This window comes from Alternaria arborescens (assembly GCF_004154835.1).
Source record: "Alternaria arborescens strain FERA 675 chromosome Unknown contig_13, whole genome shotgun sequence".
In the NCBI taxonomy this organism is placed as follows: domain Eukaryota; kingdom Fungi; phylum Ascomycota; class Dothideomycetes; order Pleosporales; family Pleosporaceae; genus Alternaria; species Alternaria arborescens.
The window spans coordinates 415,502-434,461 of record NW_021167868.1 but is presented as its reverse complement, the minus strand read 5'-3'; the positions used below and the strand labels follow the sequence as shown (position 1 = coordinate 434,461).

The following is an 18,960-nucleotide window of genomic DNA, read 5'->3' as shown; positions in this document are numbered from 1 at the left end:
AGATTCAAAGGTTCGGCAAACCTGCACTCAAAACTCTTTACAAAAGCCGTAAACTCTACCGTCTGGCTTGCAATGAGCGTCTTCAAACATGACAGAAGAGGGGATGGCGCTTAGAAACGTTCCTGTCACTCGGGAAAGGCCGTAAGGCTGGTGGAAGTTGAAGTAGTGAGCGAGGTCGCTTATAAGGTTTGCCGTATCTGAGACGTGCGGAGACGACCCCGGGGAACCGATGCTGCTAGGAGAACGTGAGAGATGGTGGTCATGCACATACGAGCTTAGTTCTGCAGTGGATAGTTGACCATCTCGGAGCCACGAAGACATGCATATGTAAAGTGGAGTGGACACACAGCCGTGTCGCCGGGGTTGGAGTGAAACTTGGTTCTATCTCGGCGATCGAGATAAGGGGCGTTCGTGAAGTGTTTGGTACGATATCGGCCCCGATGTCGTAGTGTGTACTTTACAGCATAGCATTCCGTACCTTTTTCTCTGATAAATTGTCTTGATGTTCAAGTGGTATTGTGGGTGGTGATCATTGACTTTGTTCCTCATAAGAGTGTGTACAAGTTGGGCGAATTAGTGACAAGATGATTGTATGTGTGAAGGCCATGGAGGGAGAAGTGAAAGTTTATTGGCGGCAGTAATTCCCGGGTCGGTTGAACCCCTTGGACTAACGCCACATCGTGCGACTCTGAGAGCGCAGGTGCTCTTGGTCGGATTACAGCAGCAAAAGCAAATATGTTGATCATGATAACAAAGTTTTGCAAAGCCCTACAGCTTGATCGCTAGTTCTCTGGATGACCTGGTCGCCAGGCTTGGTCGCTCAGATAGCGGCGCTTGTATGCTCCAACATGCATATAGCACCTGCACTTATTGATTGCGATCTCGCTCAGATCTCGGTGTAACAAACAACACGAACAGCGAGGAGGAGACCTTTCCTGCAGATCCTCAACGCTCCACTTCTCACTGAACGATGTCACATCCTTCCCGTAGCAAGCGAAGTGAGCATCAATATATCTCTGATTATCATAAGCATCATGAAGCGCTTCATATAGTAGATCCAATATACAGATACATGCACAGCCGCCCCCACGAACGTCTGTTGCACAAGCGACGTGGGATTTTTGACAGGGTCATCCAATATCTACCAGTCACACATAAACCGCATGTACCTAGGTATGAGTCGTTGATGTCGGGTGAGAAGGGCGCAATGTGGACAGATGCATGGCCGTTACCTGACCCCAAGACGCCTATCGCTCTGACAAGCATTACAGCGACTCATGTTTGATTTCGAATATCGGCTTGCAGTGAACGGTAGCGTCAAGCCGATTGAAGGAATACCTGCGCAAGCGTCACCGTTCATGACATGCGAACGACACATGGTCAGTCCAGCTGACCATGATGCGCAAATGTAGCTTCCGACATCATCCGTTGCTAAGTCCTTTATTGCCGAAACTCCGGCCCATGACTTTTGTTGCATGGGCATAGGAAATTTTTCGTCGTTAAGCACATGCGCCGTGAAATACCATGAGCAATAGTGTGTCTGTTATAGAGTGTCGGGATCAATACCCACCCGATGCCCCACGCAACCCTATATGATCATTGGAAGACAGGTATGAGCCCACGTAGCTTGCGAAGACCTTCCTGAGGCGACATAATCATTCGGATGCCACCGGTTCCGAGGCACCTTCAAGGAGGGATTTTATTCTGATCATCTTGCTTGGGTGGAGAGGCTGTGCGGTGTGTGATGAGGCTGATGTGGTGTCGGGCGTTCTTCTCGTTCGAGAGGTTTTGCGTGCATCTTCATCTCAATGACTCGCTTCTTCCAGGTCATGACGGGTGCACTTCGGTGCCAAAATCAAGGACAGCGTGGGGAATGCGCCATCGCTTTCTTACCATATTCAGGAGTTCACGATGGCGGTGTTGAGGTTGCGGCTGAGCTTTGCTGTGGATATGCCATACCTAAACCCTCATTGGTGGCAGCAGGAAATGTTAGATGCAAGCTGCAGTCTTGACACCTTCTGCTTTGGTCGCACCAATGACAGCAAGACAGACACAAGCATTCTCTCCCCGCTGTAGATCAGGAGATATCGAAAAAGCAATACGACATCTGCGACACATCGCGCATCTTACGCAGCCATCACAAGTAGTTCCAAAGATATGGTCCAATTCCTCGCACAGGCAGCCGAACAAAGTATCCGCCGCTATGTGTGCTTCCTCTGGGCCACTACACCACCGTCGGTTCGTGGCCCTGGCGTCGCACGCTTGACTGATAGTGATAGCCCACGTGCAAGTTGCGCAGTTTAGCCGGCAGAACGACAGCGCCAGGCGCTATGTTCCAGCTGCAGGTACCTACCGTCTTGCACGGCATGGCGGCAAAGCCGCGCGCTCACAAACTCGGGCCCTGGGTACCCTTGGCCCAAGTGACATTGAAGAGTTCTGGGCATACAACCTTGCGTGTGATCTTGCCGCAGGCTTCAACAAAGAAGGATGACCCTTGAGTTTGCTATAAAGATAGGTAGCGGGTTAAGCGACGAGATACATATGGGTTGCGGATGATGCCTCTTTGGTCGTGGCTTGTAATGAAAGTCTCATTTCGGTTGCAGGATGGGCGCGAAGATCATGACGACCACGGGCTCAGGAGCCGAGCCTTTCTTCGGCATGGGAAGTCTTTGTAAGAAGTATAGCATAAGAAAATTGAGACACAGTACTTGGATTCTGCAGAATTCGAAATGTTGTCGTCAGACAGGTCCCTTGACGGTACGATCCTTCTAGCTGTCGCACTTGGAATGGTTCTGCGAGCATCGGGGACGGCTACAGTGACGACCCTCAAATGCAAAATATGATTCGGAGAGTTTTCGACGTATGCCGCTAGTTGTATAGGCTTTGATCGCTCTGATGAGTCCAGATGATGCACCATCATGGCACTACCAGTCCACTACGACTAGTTACATTATAATAGCGGAGCAAACTGCAAGCCTCAGTCGACGGCTCTCATGTCATTGTAACGAATGTGCATGGGGGCGTTGAACTCGTTGTTCGACCAGATTCAACCAGATTTGATGTGTTTCAAGAAGGTCCGGTGAAGGCCCTCAAGCGCTATTGGCGGTCATCGAAATGGCCCCGCGATGAAGCATCGGAGATGATTAATAGTGAATGACCTGGCACGCTGGCGACCAAGCAACCGTTCTTGCCAAGGAACACGTCGGTGCGTTTGCGCTATAATGCCCGGTTTTGCTGCACAAAGGCCGTCGGTGCCAGGGTTATGCGATAGTCAGGAACGCTCGACTTCTAGCCTATAACCCAGTTGGTTGTGTCGACCAGTAGTTTTCAGTATCGCGAACGCTCCAGATGTCGGCATTGAAACTTGTTTCGTGCAGGAGCGAGTCGAGGTGGTGACGAGCTACAGCTGCTATGGGCTTGGGAACGCACACCATCAGAATCTGGATGCTCTCCGTCGAGGGCTAAGATAAAGAACCTTGAAAGGAAGCTATCGCGGGACGCACCTAAAGCCCGACACGGGATTGGCCAGTGCCTGGAAGGGAGCGATGCTAATTGCAGTTGGTGGGGTTTGATAGATCGACGTCGTGTCAGTGCCCCTGCTTGCTCCAAGCGAAGTTTCCGACCGACACACGCCCCTTCAGGCAAACTGAGCGTTTGCTTGTCTCACTCGTACTCCGCCCTCTAGCGATGCAAGGAGAATTTCGAAAAAGAAAAGACTTCCTTCCGGGGTAGAGCTGAGGGGCACGCACGAACGGGTGCGCTGTTGCATTCGCTATCAAGCCCTCGGTGTCAAGTTGCTGAGGCTGAAGTGACTTCTGCCTCTGGATTCGTTGTGAGATCATGGTGTGCTGTCAAACACCAACATCGTGCTGACCTTAACGACGCCACGCTGCCCGCTTCACGGCTCTGGAATGGCATATACTGGACGGGAGTGTCAGGCCCCTGCTGCAGGCACGGTGGAATTGCCTATCCCGGTACTTGCGCCATCGCCAACGGCGGGGGGTCGTTCCAAGGTCGTCGAAATTAGCCCATCATGGATTACTCTTAGTGCACTGCTCACCGATATTTCCATGAGTCTGCCGTACTAACAAACTTCGCAACCCACCATCAGGTACGCTATTGTACCTGCATGTCGCCTCAAGCCAAGCTTGTCCGGTCTCTATAACCCGCAACACTCCTCTCACTCGGTGCGCCATCGTTGCTCTCTACCGAAGGACCGTTCTTTGTGCTGCCTCGTTTTGTGGCGCTAGGTGCATACCATCATTCCCTACTACGGTGCTGTGGAGCGAGGGTAGACGCATGACCCAGGTCTCCGCTCTTTGCTTCCCGCACTACTTTATCCGCATCACCCTCCAAGGTTCATATCAGACAGGAGTGGGCTCAAGATTACTACCATCGTTTCGTCGACCGCCACCTTTCTGGAGTAGCCGCATCAACCGCAGCCACAGCCAGCATGGTTGTTATCTGATCAACGTCACTCTCTCGTATATTCCTTTTGGATCTTCCTTCCAATACACCATCAGGGTCTGCTCAACATAGCGACAACGACGATCGCAGCAGTCTTTGAGCACTTATCATCAACACTCCCGTTCAGCATTTACACTTGACATACACACCACCATCGCAATCATGGAGCAAGAAACCAAAGTCTGGATCATTCTCGGGGCCGTGGCAGGCACTCTCGTTCTGACGGCCGTTGCCGTTGCCGTTCTCTTCTGTTGGAAGAGATCTCAAAGAAGGATGCGAGGCTTCTCCCTGCGAGCAGTCACACCACTGGACGATGCCGAGTTTGAATCCTGGAGACGACCCAGCCAATATACCCAACGACCGGAGAAGTACGGCATCAGACCAGCTGTCTTACGGGAACATGTATCTCCCAGAGTCACTACCATGTTCGAGAAGGAGCTCAGCACATACGAGTTCCCTCCACGAACACCGTCATTAACCGACATGGCTTCACTAAAGTCACCCACCAGTTCAATACGAAAGCCTGAGCGTGCACGAAGGAAGTCTAGTGTAGCCTCTTCTATCGCAGACCGACCTCCAACGCCTTACTCACCATGTTCACCAAGCGGCGAGTTCAACCGGGGCTCCACATCTTCACATCGGTCTCAACCTTTAATACATTATCCATCCGTCGATGAAACATCTGCTTTCCGATTCAACTTCGAATCAGAGTACGGCACTCAACAGAAAGGTGATGGACGCTGGATTTAAATGCCAGTGTCACTCGATATCACTCAACTCATCAAGTCATATCCAACCTCCAAACATGTCCACTCGAAGTGGCCATATATACCGCCGGCAGCCTGCCTAATGCACTCAAAGTGAGTGATACATGACTGACATCTGTCTGTGTCACAACGCACCGCTTTCTGTTGTACACCCATCGAGACTGTTGCGGTACCAGTCAACACTTCGCTTTTACGACCTTCGCTTCGCATACATATTTTACGATTGGGCATGATTCTGTCTTTTGGGTTTTGGCGTTTGGCGGCGCATTGCATATATGATACCAGACCTTTGTGTCACTACACAGGCCTTGAGCCTCTTTGTTCCTTTCTGTTGGAGAATGCAGCAAGTCGATGCCGAAGATGGCACAGGAAGGGATCTAGTAGATAGCCAAACATGTACCTGGGTATGCAGTTGTAGCACTGCGAGAGGCTAGTCCTTTCTGCCCAGAAGAAAGAATGAACACATTACCACCTGACATTTTACCAGTACTGCAGTGATGTTCCTTCATTGCGCAATCTGCCCTGCAAGGCACCACGGATCACGACATCAGTCCAAGCGGCATCTCGGCAACGACCGTTTCCCCCGACGGCACGAGTGGTGCATGGAAGACAAAAAAAAACGTGGTCTACACCGCCAGTTCCAAGACCCCAGAATTTGCAATACTTAGATCTGAAACTCTGCTCTGCCGCGATCTCCACTCGACTCCACATAAGCTATCGAAAAGCGACGGGACGCGATTCATACACGATCGCGCTTCCCGCGCACAAGAAGTTCACCGCATCATCAGACCGGGTGTACCCCGCGACATGTCGCGCAGTGGTGGTGCAGATGGGGCTGAAATGCAAGACGCAGGGTGGTGGAGTATGATCGTCGGTGTATGTTACTTTTGCGCATCATGAGTGGATTCTGGTGGGAGGAGGTGGGTGACTAAGCTAGCGAGCCGAGCGGATGACGTGCAGCCAGGATTAGGTGTGTTGAGCTGCATGGCTTGTGTGAAAGCGTTTTAGTGGGTCAACGTGGACAGCTGTCACCGCAACCGTGTGCAAACAGGCAAAATATTAGCCACACGACAACAAGCCCATCGCGTGCTCGTCTTTCCCATCTACCACGCGTCGCTCCAGTCATCCGCTACCCGCGCGCAGATCCGTCCCAAGCGCGAACTCGCCTTTTGCACCCCACAACGCGTCCATCGCGTCTGGCACACGACACCTGCACGTCCAATCGCAAACTGCCCAGAATGGACTTTATACAAGGTAAGCCTCGACGATATACTTGTTGTCATCTTCTTGCGTCGCAATGCACTATGCTAACATGTACTGCCAGACTACGCAGCGCTTATCCCGCGCTTCCTCCCACCCTCCTTTGCAAGCCCCCTCCTCCAACTCCTCACAACCTTCTTCGGCATCTCGCGCACCCTGACCACGCACCTCTCGCCTCTCCTCAACAAACTCATCACACAGCCCGATGTCGCCTCCATCCTCGCCCTGCTCGCCATATTCTTCATCTCGCTCAAGATCCTGGACATGATGTACCGAGCCGTCATCTTCTGGGTAAACCTGGCTTTGCGCCTGGTTTTCTGGGGCGGGATTCTCGTCGTGGGCTTCTGGGTATACAACAGGGGGCCTTAGGGCTTTGTGGAAGATGTGCAAGGCTTGGTCGAATACTGGCTGGGACAGTATGAGATGTACAGTCAAGAGGTCAAGGGATTCCAACAGCAGAAGGAGGATCAAATCAGGATGAAAGCGAGTGCGCAACAGCAGCAGAAGAGAAGGGGGTGGCGGTAAAGATGGTGTAGAATGGACTGCAGAGCATGTATCTACAAAGAGACTGGATTCGGATGTTGGTCAATATTTCGACTCCTTTCTACATATATGGTTATGGCGCCTGGGTATGTTGAAAAGTATAGGACTGGCTCTGGCATCTGTTGGCCTCGCACCCACCGTTGGACTGTTTGGGACAACAAGTTGTATATGTTTGAGCTTCACGAATAATGGTATCCATGATAGTATTCCTTACTTGATCCCAAAACTGAGCCATACTGTGCTGCCAATGGTACTATTTAGTACGCATAAAAACACGCGAGATCACATGGACAAGGCCAGTCGCGGTCTATCGACCGATGGCTACGTCTCACATCTCCTACGCGAGATATTACGAATGATCTTTGACTTTGTATTTGTCTAATCGTAAGCATACCCCATCAACTCCGTCCATTGAAGCTCAAGAAGAACGGCATCCCCACCATCGTCGTCAACATGCACTCCGCTGTCACCACACTCCGCTACACTGGTTCCTTTCCATAAAGTGTGATCAAATCATTGCTCGACTTCGATGGAGATATCACCATTCTTGACCTACGATCAAATTGTGCAAGGGCACAAAGTTCCACATGATTTTCCTAGATGACTTGTCCAAGACGAGGTGTTTGGAAGGGCATATCCTATGTAGCAGTGCATTAAGACTTGTCGTAGTGAATTGAAGACACAAGGCCTTGGTGCCCAAGCCAAGCAACCAATGACGTCGCAAAGTCCCCGCAGACCTCCATCAACGCGTTCCCAACTATCAATGTTCCACACGCGCAACGCAACACAAGCCTACATTCTCGCATCCTATGCAAATTTAACATTACCACCATATTTAAACATGGCTGCAACATCCCCCTATCCTGCCTCAACGCCCACACCAACACCTTCCACAGCAACCACCCTCACGAACCCGAGCTTTGTGTTCCCACCTCAATACTCCTTCCCGCCCTTCTTCACCCTCCAGCCCGTTGCCAGCACACGCTCCTCACAACTGGCTTCCTGGTCCATCCTCATCCAGTCCTACTGCCGCCACAACCGCATCTTTACCATCTCCCTCATCGATGCGCTCCCAACCCCTCTCTTCACAAACGCGACCCTTCGCAGGAGCCTCTCCCTACGCGATGCAAAAGCCATCCTCACATACATGGCCTCACCCGAAGGCGGAAATCGAGCTGAATTCATAAGTACAAGCTCGTCTAAGAAGGGAATAAAGCCGGGAGAAGAGGGTGAAGGAGGCAAGGCGTGGATATATTGGCGGAGACCTGAGGAGTGGGCTGCGGCGTTGGAGGAATGGGTGGAGAGGACGGGACAAAAGGGCACGGTACTCACGTTGTACGAGATTGTCGAAGGGGACGTGAGCCGTAGGGAAGAGTTTTATGGAATGGATATGGACCTGTTGCAAAAGAGTTTGGGGGTTTGCGTGAAGAGGGGGAAGGCGCAGGTTTTTGGGTCTGGAGGTGAGGGAGAGGGTGTCAAATTCTTCTAGGACATGTCCTTGCGTGGCTGCTGGATTGACGAGGCGTGTCATATGTCAGCAAGGAAGACGCGGCAAAGAATGAGGAGTGTGGAGATGAGGACATGGCGTTGAATGATACCCAATCGTGTTTCTGGACATGATACTATAAGGCATAGGCTAGAGCTTACACTGCAATAGACTTCAAAAAAAAACACTCTGAGATATCCGAGAAACCGGAAAATCTCAGCTACTATACTCATCCATTCCCAATTTAGGCTTACAGTGTCCTCATACAACCACCTATGTAACACCAGCGGTTTCCGACACGCATCTGTCAAAGCAAACGTCGGCTCTCTCCCCCATCAGCGGCATCTAGCCACACCCTCACCCACTTGGCTGTCATATTATTCTCACACTTATCCAGCTAGATTAGTATATCGGGCCTAATCTTCTCTGTCTCAGAGACAGTAGATTAAGTAGAACAAACCCGAATTATCTCATCTGAGAGGTATTTCTTTAGGCACGTCGCGTAGTAGTGTTTCAATTCTATTCTGTATACTTCCGAGGTGGTGTTGGTGGTGTTTCCAGGAGGAGCGGCGCGGACAAATTCTCTGAGAAACTGGGGTAGCTTGATAGCGGTGTAGGTAGGAAGCGTGGTTACGCGTTCCTAGTCTGCTATTGAGACTAGACTACCTCTAGTAATGACTAGTACGTTTGAGATGCTCATGTCGCAGTTACAAAGGGTCGTGTGTTCTGCTGAAATGCTGTCGTCTGAAAAGAGCCACAGAGTTACAGTTTCTAGGCTGGAGTATACGGCTTGAATATCGCAGTGATGCTCTGTGTCGTCATCATCCTCCTGATCGAAATTGTGTACGAAGTGCTTGAAGATTTGGTGACGAGCGGAGAGGTACTCATGACTTAGAAAATGTCGTCGTTTTTGAAGAATGCAGGTTGAACGATCTCGCCCACGGTATATATGGAGTATGAATCAGCATAGGGATGAGACTTGTTGACGAGCGTTAGACTGCAATGTCTGAAAGCTCGATATTGAAGGATTGTAACATGTATCCTACATCTTCCTGAATTAGTAAGCCCTTCTCCATCATGACAATCCATGCCAGGTTTCGTGTAATGGTGTGCATCCACCCATTCTATCACAGTCCACTCAAAACCCAGCTCATTCGAGGGATCTGCATTGTGTGTAACGATTCGCGGTACTAGGACTTCAGTTTTATCCCGAACGAATGCCTAAGTGGCGACTTCACTGTTGATCCTAACGGCTGGTGCGACCGGCAGGCTAACGCGGAAGATAACGAGATACTTGGTGCATTCAATAGCGAAAAGCTTGCTAGAGGCGCCCTCTGCAAAGATTTCCACGACGCCAAGGTTATTTCTAGGTGACGTAGTAGCTCGCATGCTTTGGCGTATCACGATAGAAGTTCATGGCGTTTCACTCTTATAGTGTGGGTAGGTCATGCCCAGGTAGACGTTGATGTAGTACCTGACTATGTAGGGTTGGCGACGCGTAGGTGATCGAGTAGAACGGTTTTGTATAGACTGAGCTCCGGCAGTTGAGTTGGCCTGAATCGCATTGACCATATCCCAGCAAGGCCTGTAGTTCAAACAGGCAACGTCAGATGCCCCGAGCCTGAGAGTTCTGGATACCATGACGCCGCAGAGTATTACAAATCGCGATTGAGAACAAGGAAACCATGTAGAATGACACGATGACGGATTGGGTGATGGAGAGATGGGTGAAGGCCTGGACTCTAGAAGTGTATACCCACATAGGTCTTTGAGGAATGAAATGTTGTAAATAACGAAGACAGAGTCTCAGTCGAAGGCCAAGGGAGAGGAATGGATGTAGTTTGGAAATGCTTACAGCCTATTGTACGACTCCAGGAATGGCATGTTCAGAGTCAAAGTCAACCCTCAATGTTGGTGCCGATGAAATCTACAAGATGCAACGTGCTTCTCCACATGGTGGGCTGGGTACTAAGGATTGAACAGGATGTGGATGCAGATCGGGGCAGAGATCGTCGCAGGCTCGTTGCTCACAAACAATGGTTCAGGGAGGGGAGCGGGCCGCTAGCTAGTCTGGAGAGGGAAAGGGCCGAGGGTCAACGGGCGTTGCGCAGAAGAAGTGCAGTAAACAGAAGCACGGAAGACGCTAAGGACGAGGCTGGAGGATCTGCAAGCTCCATGCGCGGTTCGAAACGCGCATAACCACGTCGCATGGACGAAGCGATGGTAGTACTGAGGTGGGACGGTCTCAGGCACAAGCTCGACGTTATGCGCTGCAACATAGCAAGGCCAGCCGAAGCGGACCGGTTGCGCGGTGAAGGCAGTAGTTGTATATTGAAACAGCGGACTAGTACATGAGGAGGGCTAGCGCATGCAGTCAGACGCTATACCGCATACGCAGTGCTGCAAGCCAGCAAAAGGCCCAGGTGGAGAGCTGCGAGCTCCCGTCGACACGTTGCACACAGTGGGTATGCAGTGGATATGCAGTGGGTCGGTGATGAGGATGGTGTATAGCATGACAGTGTTAACCCTCATCACTCGACCAGCTGGAGTCGTAATCCGCAGCCAGGAACCTGAGACGAAAAGCATCGGAGAGATAATTTTAGGCCAGGTACAGACTTCGCGCTCATTTCCCGCCGGCAGGGTCGGGCCAATCAACGCCTAGGCAGAGCTGACCCTGGCGCCCAAGGAAGGAGCTAGCCGACACGGTAGCTTCGCTGTTCGTGCGTGTTGACCATCCCCCAAGGCTCAAGCGCGTGCCTTCCTCTCTCCACTGTAGAGACCCATCGCAGCTTCCCTACCCAGTACGCTCTTTCTGCCGCTGCGAGCCAGGCTCTCTCCTTCCTTTCTTAGACCGGCACGCAATCGATACGGTCTCTATTTTCTAATACTCTTGCGTCGACGACAACTACATAGATATACACCGCCCGACGCCCTATCTACATGTCGCGAATGGACTTTTGAAGCTGCGCGTCTCCTACTGGCCCGTCATCGTCGACAACTTTACTCCACCACGGCCACATCCTAGGACTGGAATTATCGACAAGTCATACAGCTTCTACGCGTACCAATATCATCAGCATGCGCCCGTGCCTGTGCTGCGACAATGCTCGCGCTACCACCTCCTGTTCCCAAAAGCAATCACGTTCTGGCACAAAAAGGGCTCTCGTCTTTGCGGTTTTTGTTGCTGCTGCTGCCTCTGTACCACAAACCATGGCCCAGCAAAGTTGCGTATCGCTCCGGGGCTCGACAGCCTGTCCGGCCTTCAGTTCTGCATCCGTCGATACAAATTTGACCGGCAACTTGTACGTCCAACGTGACTGGATATATCGAGTGGTGACTAACCTTGGTCGCAAACAGTCCTTTCCTCCAATACGTGTCTGACACCCAGTCGTTCGACGAAGGTTTGGTCAACTATATTGGCACCGGATACGCGCAGCGACAGTTAGTCTAGTCCTAGTCGTGCCACACGACTGCTCAATGCCACCAGTAGACTAACACACCTCAGGTACGAAGACATATTGGGATGCTCAAGCGTCAACCTCACTAGCACCACCAATCTCTATGCTCGTTACACAAGAACAGTCCTCTGTAACCTCATCATCCAATCTTCTAGGACTGCATGCGGACTCAGCGACACGGACGCAACTCCGCTCTGCGCAGGTGCTTGCGTACGTAACTATCCTCCCGAAATTACACCGTATCGTAAGGCTGACAGACGCAGGCCGATTTTGCTATCAGCGAACAAGTAATCGTATCAAGCCCGGACCTGTGCGGTACACCTGGTAACAATGCAGTTCCGGAAATTCGTTCCGACTTCGCTCGCTGCTCCAACCCTGCCAGCTCGCTCAGCAGTAACTGCATCGATGCAACCAAAAACGAGCCCGACGAATGTGGATATCAAGGTAACCTCCAGGGATTGTGCCTCTTCTGTGGCTCAAGTACCGTCAACTCCACAGATTCTTGCTGCGTCAATGCGAACGTTGAGTCGCGCTGCGTAGGTGTCGATCTGCCCACAACTGTTTCGATGCCTCCAGTATTCCCCTCGAGCACTTCATCTGGATCTCCAAGCTCCACAGCAGGCGCAGGATCTGGGGGACGCGATTCCGGTTCTGGTCTTTCTGGAGGTGCCATTGCTGGCATCGTTATAGGATCACTCATCGGCGCCGCCCTAATCATTGCAGCTATTGCCTTCTGCTGCATGCGAAGGCGGCACCAAAAGAATAGCCAGGCTGGTAGCGTCTTCAACACGCCATCCCCTTCGCGACACCAATCACCCAAGGCGGGCATTATTCCACCCATGAGCTATGGGGGCGACGGTCAAACGCCCGCTACTATCCTCCCAGGCGCCCGTGTTCAACGTATGTCGGCCTTGGAAGGGTCGTCATCCTCAGGCCCCAGTGATCGAGGCGATCGTATGACTGCATACGGTGGCTCTCAACTCGGTCCCTATGATTCACCCGAATCCATCCGTGGCCATCTTGCTGGTAACCTTCCTAAACGACAAGGTTCTTTATCGAGCCACTCCGCTCTAGGAGCAAGCTCGTCACCACTCTCTGGATCTGATCAGACGCGTAACTTCTCGAGTCCAGATGGTGTCGCTTCCGGCCAGTCTGAGCAGTTGCAATTTTTCAAAGACTACTACTCTCAGGACGATATTCATCCGAACGATACTGTCGCCACTCTCTGGGCCTACCAACCTCGTGCCGGTGACGAGTTCGAGCTTGAAAGAGGAGATATGCTCAAGGTTGTCGGTATATGGGATGATGGTTGGGCGACAGGTGTAAGACTCTCCGAGACGGCAGAGCAGTGGGAGGCACGAAAGGCCGAGCAGCGTGACTCGGGTGTGAGCAACGGAGGCCGACGGTCACCTGTTGAATCTGACAATGAGATCAAGGCTTTTCCTCTAGTCTGCGTGTGCTTGCCACAGCACTGGAGGAAGACCATCGAAGGCGACAGCACAGACTCTGGCGGACATGGGAGTGGAGGTGACCGCATACCTCCAAGCCCTTAAGATGTCTTGAAAGCCTGGTCTGTTAACGCTCCATAGTTGCTTCCTCGCCATCCCCTACCTCAAATCGCCCGCCGCCTTACATACGGTACGGCAAGAGCAAGAGTTGTGTCGCATCCGCACCACCTTCTTCTTCGGTAACACGGCCACTACTCGCGAGCACACCAGACGTCCACTCCCTAGGGTCTAGTACCCTCATCAGCTCCGAATCCGTCCACAAATAGTAATGTCGCCACGATGATGTTTTTTTACGCGTTGTTTGTTTTTTCGACTTTGGTTCTTGGGTCTCCCGATGATCGGTCCTCCCTACCCCTCTAGGGGTCCTCGTCCCCCGAGCCCTTCGGACCATCGACACGTCACGACCTCTAGAACCCTTCTGCTATTTCACGATCTGCGCGAACCATAGACTGCCTTCGGGCCTAGTGTCTAATACGCTCCTTCACCGCCTGATTGCGCAACCTCGCGCAAAATACCCTTCGACGTCCCAGTAATCACGCCACACGCACACACCCTGGTACACACGACCCTGACATACCTCCGGCTGATTGACTTTGTCTGTTCTATACCCCGCCGCATCACCCATGCGACGCAGCCTTTTCTTTCTTGTTGACTGTTTTTGAGCGAGAGAGCGATGGAAGTGATATTGTATATATGACCTTGCTTCCATGCTACTCGAGGAAAAAAAGGCTAATGCTCTATCTTGATTACATTTCTACGATATCCCGCCTGTTGAGTAGAAGGGGGTTTTGTTGAGTCGGATGGCGGCTTTGCTGTTTGGATAGTGAGGAGAGAGATGGAGTTGGTGAAGATGGTTGCTTGCGTTTGAATAACTAGGTACGGCAATGGAAACTACGGAACATATGACTTTAGTCCTCCAGGTAGTGAGTGCTTTGTGCAGTGTTCACCATGGTAAGCATCTTGCCACAGTCCAGTTCGACCTGTCACCAGAGTACTAGAACACCAACATTCATGACTCATCGTCCTTAATGGCTCGGTTTATTCCTCAGATCTATTCATCCTGAAATACTCAAGCGCCGCCACACCCCTTTCCCCTTCTTTTCTCAAATCCAAGATATCGGTACTCTGTCTAAATTTGTCTGCCCTGAAACACGCATCGCTGTCACTATACCAGGCATACACCTATAGCATAAATCCCCGTCATCCCGGTTCCAAACCGTTTCTTCGCTTCCAAATTTCCGAGGATGCACTAGCCCACGCATGTTGTATGATCTTCACGTAGCTGGTATGGTAGTACTAACAGCGCAGGCTTATGCCGCTATATTTGAGCGGCGTTGTAGCAAACATGAAGTTGAGCAAGATAATGGTTGGTAGATAATTGTTATATATACTGGTATCATGCTTATCCTAATGCTGTTCATGATAGTACCCTAAAGGGAGTGTTCGTCGGCAATCCGTAAATTCGTGTCCAAACATGACGTTCTCATAAACGCGTCATAAAAGAGTTGCCCAAAGGCACCACGCCTCACTTTCGGTGTTATCTGTTCACCGAAGTGTGTCATCTACGCTCTGCCCTTCCTCCTACCGGCCTTTCCTAGGCCACCATCTTCGTTTCGCTTATGCCAGTCGTCGATCTCACGCCGTACACCTTCGCGGTAGGACTTGTACTCTTCGCTGGTTTCTACCAGGAGTTGCGGGCAGTGACTCGAACGACGCAAGTGCCGCTTCAAGTTCTCCCAGCGGCAGTCGGGCTTGAATGTGCAGTTTGGGTGGGGACATCTGTATGGTCGTAGCGTCTGTAGATATCGTTAGTAAAAGTAGTTCTAGTGTTGTTAATCTATGCTTACTTGGTGTGTCCTCTCATGCTTGCTCAAATTACTCGAGTCGGCGCATGTAAACTCGCAGAACCGACATTTATGCGGCTTCTTACCCTCGTGTAGCGCACTGATGTGTGTTTGTAGTTGTGTATGTGTCGTTGTTGTGTAACCGCAACGGTCACATACATATGGCCTCTCGCCTGTGTGTGTTCTCTCGTGGTTGTCCTTTGCTTGGTTGGTGGCAAACGTCTTCTCGCATCCCTCGTAGCTGCAAGCATATGGGCGATAACCCGCGTGACCAAGAAGGTGACGAGACAGCTTGGAGCGCTGCTTGAAATCTTTAGAGTGTGCTTCGCAACCTTCCCATTGACAGAAGCAGTGTGTGCAGTTGTCTACGTGTCCGGTCTTGATATGTCTGTGAAGGGCTTCGGGGGCGTCGAAGACGGCGAGGCAGAGGACACCGGGTGCATGTTGCCTGGGAGGTGTCAATTAGCTTACAGTCCTCATACCATCGCAAAGGCTTCATAGATTGAGATGATCTCGGCAGTAAAGGGTTGCTCCAGACCGACGTACCATTTACATATACACGCTTGAGCTTCAGTTTGAGCTCTAGCAGCAGAAGCCGAGCTCGAAACTGTCAAATCCGATGTGCTTGGCCGCAAGATCTCGCTCTGGACCGCCGAAGCGAGGAAGTCGAGTTTGTTTGCACCAGTGAATGAGCTCGCTGGTTGGAAAGTGTTTGAGAACGCCGAATCTGTCAGCATCCACGACTGATCGTGGAATGTCTGGTCGTTGAAATCCATCATGGGAGAGTTCAGGCTGAACGGGTTCGATGAGTGTAGAGAGTTACGATCGGCTGAAACAGGGCTCGTTGGTAGGCTTGGATTGAAGCCAAAGTTCATAAAATTTGACGCCAAACCGTTGCCTGGTGCTATTGAAGAGTTCCAAAGCTCAAGCTGTTGTTGCGACGCAGACGGAGCATCACCACAGGCTCTTTGAGATCCATGACAACACGAGTTATCGATGTGACAGTGATCACCGGCGACGTCGAGGTAACAGTGTGGTGGGAAGATCGTTTGTCCAGGCCCCGGTGACGGCTCAGTGGTGAATGCACTTTCCAGCGAAGTGTAGTTGCTGTGCGACAAAGCTGGTGTTGGAGCGCTTGACGCTATCGTGGTCAGGTCATCCGCGATGGTATTGTACCCGTGAGTTTGGGAGAAGCAAGGATATGTCTCAAACGAAGATAACCCATCATCTTGTCCGTGAAAGCCTTCTTGAAAATGGCAAGGCGCAGAGTCGTAACAGTACACAGTACCGACGGACGTAGGAGCGGAATGAGCGAAGTGACACTCGTGCTGCGTGCCAGGCAGAGCGAAGGGTTGAGCGTTGCACTTCTGACAGCAGCATACCTGATCTGGACAAGCGATCTTTGTACACTGGGGATCTATACAATCGTCTGTACAATGCTCATCTTTCTGAGTACACCGTGGGTCGAAACAAGCGTCGTCTTCGGGGCAGTCTGCGGGGCAGACATCGGGACAGTTGTCGTCAGGGCAAGGGGCTGGTGGACAGGATGGCTCCAGATTGCATTCCTGACAGAATTTCTCGAAGCAGTCATCTGGAAAAGAACAATCCGTATCAAGACCGGTGTGTGATTCGGTGGTGAGTTCGTGATACTCGGCCACCTTTAGGGCGGAGGCCCTCCGCTTAGTTGAACGCACGTCGCATGTTTCTGGGCAGCGAGTGCAACACAAGCTTGGATCAACGGGTTGAGTACCATGTTCAAGCTGAGACGGGGTTGATTGGCCCCGGGTTCGTGCGGCGTCATCTTTCAGATTGTCTGCAGCACGCTTGGTCCCAGTCACTGGTGCGCCCAAAGAAAACATCGGATTTGTAGTCCAGAAGTCGTCGTCGTCTCCAAAAGCTGAATCGCGATCGCAATCTGCACAGTTATTAGCCATTTTTGCGTGCTTTGGGAGTTTCAGAGCGTGTGTTCCTGACGATATCGAAAAGTCAAGGCGGAGGCCATCACGGTTCTCAGACGTGGGAAAGCACGATGGCGTAATCAGAATGCCAGGTAAGGTGCGAGGGGTGAGTGAAAAGAAAAACATACAATCAATCATGCCTTTGAGGGGTCTACCCTGACAACTCTACAACATCAACCACGAGTGAAAGGAACGAACTGGCTGAGAAGGTGAAGGTATGCGCTTGAGAAGAGTGAATGGAGCCTAACCAGATGCGTAAAAGTGTATATCCAACTCCTGCTCTCTGATTGGCCTTTCGCTCCAAGTCACGACTGTCATGTGTATCGTCCTTGTTCCGAATCCTGGCGTCCCCGGATACAGACAACGAGGCTATGAATGACTGCGAGGCGTTGTTGTTAATGTCTGGTAGTATTCCGACTTGTATCGGCGTACGTGCGGCCACTCACACACCGGTGTCGTTGTGTGCGATCGGCCAAAGAAGCCTCCATCCACGGGATACGGAAGAACTCATTGCGCTACCGCTCTAGTGTACCCACCCACGGAGTGCTTGACGTTTGTGGTCATCGTCATGTGTAGCCGTCACAAACGCGACGGGATTGTAGAGAAGATATCAGAGAAGCTAAAAAGCTGCAGTGTTTGACGCACAGTTGCACCCTGCCTGAAGATGCCGTAGCCGGTATCCGAGAGACGGGTACTTGGCGCCAATCCCACGCGTCGCAATGCACCTTCCCCGCCACGAGGCTGACGTCTTGTCCGCAACCTTCCCTTGCACTTTGAACCTGGACCCTACCTCCGCACAGCCACAGTAGCTATCACTACAACCGTCGTCACCAAACTTCCTTCGTCCCAACTTCCTACAGCTTCAGCTCCAGAGCTACAGATGGGTAATCTCTGCGGCAAACAGTCAAAAGACAACTTCGCAGGCAATGGGCGCACACTTGAATCTGCGCCTACGCCTGCGACCAGAGCATCTATTCCGAACAATGTTGCACCACCAAAGCCAAAGGTCGGTGGACCACCACGAACGCTAGGAGATAGCAACAGGCAAGATGATCCGAAAGCTGCGGCTGCGGCTGCTGCAGAGGTACGCACCTATAACCTTAACATCTGACGGAGCAAGAGCAAAGAAAGGGCCACGCGACTCTTGACCACAATCGCTGACATAGCTCTCAGGCCCGCGCGAACAAGGCTTCATCAGGCGACCTCCAGAAGAAGCTCGATGCACAAAAACGCCAAACGAACAACCAGACTCTGCAGCAAGCCGCCAACGAGAACCGCCTAGCACGAGAAGCTGACCAAGCGACCGAGACGAGAAACTACAACTGAGCAGTTGAATGAGCAAAGGGAGCGTATAATAGGCGAGAAGCGAGGGAAGGGTCTTTGTATATACCAGCACGCGTTACATTTTCACGATTCACGACATTGATGACCATCCATGAGGTGGTTCATCATGCATGAGCATGGCGTTGGGGGAGTAAGCCTTGCTTAGACTTTATTGTTGCCTAGCAGTAGTCTGCGATAATAGCGTAACATGCATTTTTTCGAGCATTCGCTCCGATCAGCCACTGAACCATGTCTTTTATATCGATTCTACTTTCAACGTGCCGTGTTTGGTTGTCAGAGCCGAGAATCATTCGAGTATCCCTCTATCAAATGTTACAGAATATGC

At 51.5% G+C, this 18,960-nt stretch overlaps 7 protein-coding genes across 7 annotated transcripts; 6 read left to right on the top strand and 1 right to left on the bottom strand.

The window, feature by feature from the left end:
- Positions 1–4,629: 4,629 nt before the first annotated feature.
- On the top strand, positions 4,630–5,217 carry AA0111_g6280 (hypothetical protein; the record flags this gene model as incomplete). Its single annotated transcript, XM_028652485.1, has 1 exon — positions 4,630–5,217. The coding sequence occupies one exon, from the start codon at positions 4,630–4,632 to the stop codon at positions 5,215–5,217; it is 588 nt and encodes a 195-aa protein (XP_028506095.1).
- A 1,255-nt stretch (positions 5,218–6,472) lies between these two features.
- On the top strand, positions 6,473–6,863 carry AA0111_g6279 (hypothetical protein; the record flags this gene model as incomplete). Its single annotated transcript, XM_028652483.1, has 2 exons — positions 6,473–6,488; positions 6,559–6,863. 2 exons carry the CDS (start codon positions 6,473–6,475, stop codon positions 6,861–6,863), a joined length of 321 nt encoding a protein of 106 aa, XP_028506260.1.
- Positions 6,864–6,917: 54 nt separating this feature from the next.
- Positions 6,918–7,019, top strand: AA0111_g6278 (hypothetical protein; the record flags this gene model as incomplete). Its single annotated transcript, XM_028652482.1, has 1 exon — positions 6,918–7,019. One exon carries the CDS (start codon positions 6,918–6,920, stop codon positions 7,017–7,019), a length of 102 nt encoding a protein of 33 aa, XP_028506234.1.
- Positions 7,020–7,878: 859 nt separating this feature from the next.
- On the top strand, positions 7,879–8,526 carry AA0111_g6277 (hypothetical protein; the record flags this gene model as incomplete). The annotated part of the gene is made up of 1 exon (XM_028652481.1): positions 7,879–8,526. The coding sequence occupies one exon, from the start codon at positions 7,879–7,881 to the stop codon at positions 8,524–8,526; it is 648 nt and encodes a 215-aa protein (XP_028506229.1).
- A 3,207-nt stretch (positions 8,527–11,733) lies between these two features.
- On the top strand, positions 11,734–13,534 carry AA0111_g6276 (hypothetical protein; the record flags this gene model as incomplete). Its single annotated transcript, XM_028652480.1, has 4 exons — positions 11,734–11,825; positions 11,881–11,964; positions 12,029–12,191; positions 12,245–13,534. 4 exons carry the CDS (start codon positions 11,734–11,736, stop codon positions 13,532–13,534), a joined length of 1,629 nt encoding a protein of 542 aa, XP_028506230.1.
- Positions 13,535–15,051: 1,517 nt separating this feature from the next.
- Positions 15,052–16,109, bottom strand: AA0111_g6275 (hypothetical protein; the record flags this gene model as incomplete). The annotated part of the gene is made up of 3 exons (XM_028652479.1): positions 15,052–15,285; positions 15,337–15,781; positions 15,880–16,109. The coding sequence occupies 3 exons, from the start codon at positions 16,107–16,109 to the stop codon at positions 15,052–15,054; spliced, it is 909 nt and encodes a 302-aa protein (XP_028506257.1).
- A 2,062-nt stretch (positions 16,110–18,171) lies between these two features.
- AA0111_g6274 (hypothetical protein) lies at positions 18,172–18,617 on the top strand (the record flags this gene model as incomplete). Its single annotated transcript, XM_028652478.1, has 2 exons — positions 18,172–18,375; positions 18,465–18,617. The coding sequence occupies 2 exons, from the start codon at positions 18,172–18,174 to the stop codon at positions 18,615–18,617; spliced, it is 357 nt and encodes a 118-aa protein (XP_028506258.1).
- Between the last annotated feature and the right edge of the window lie 343 nt (positions 18,618–18,960).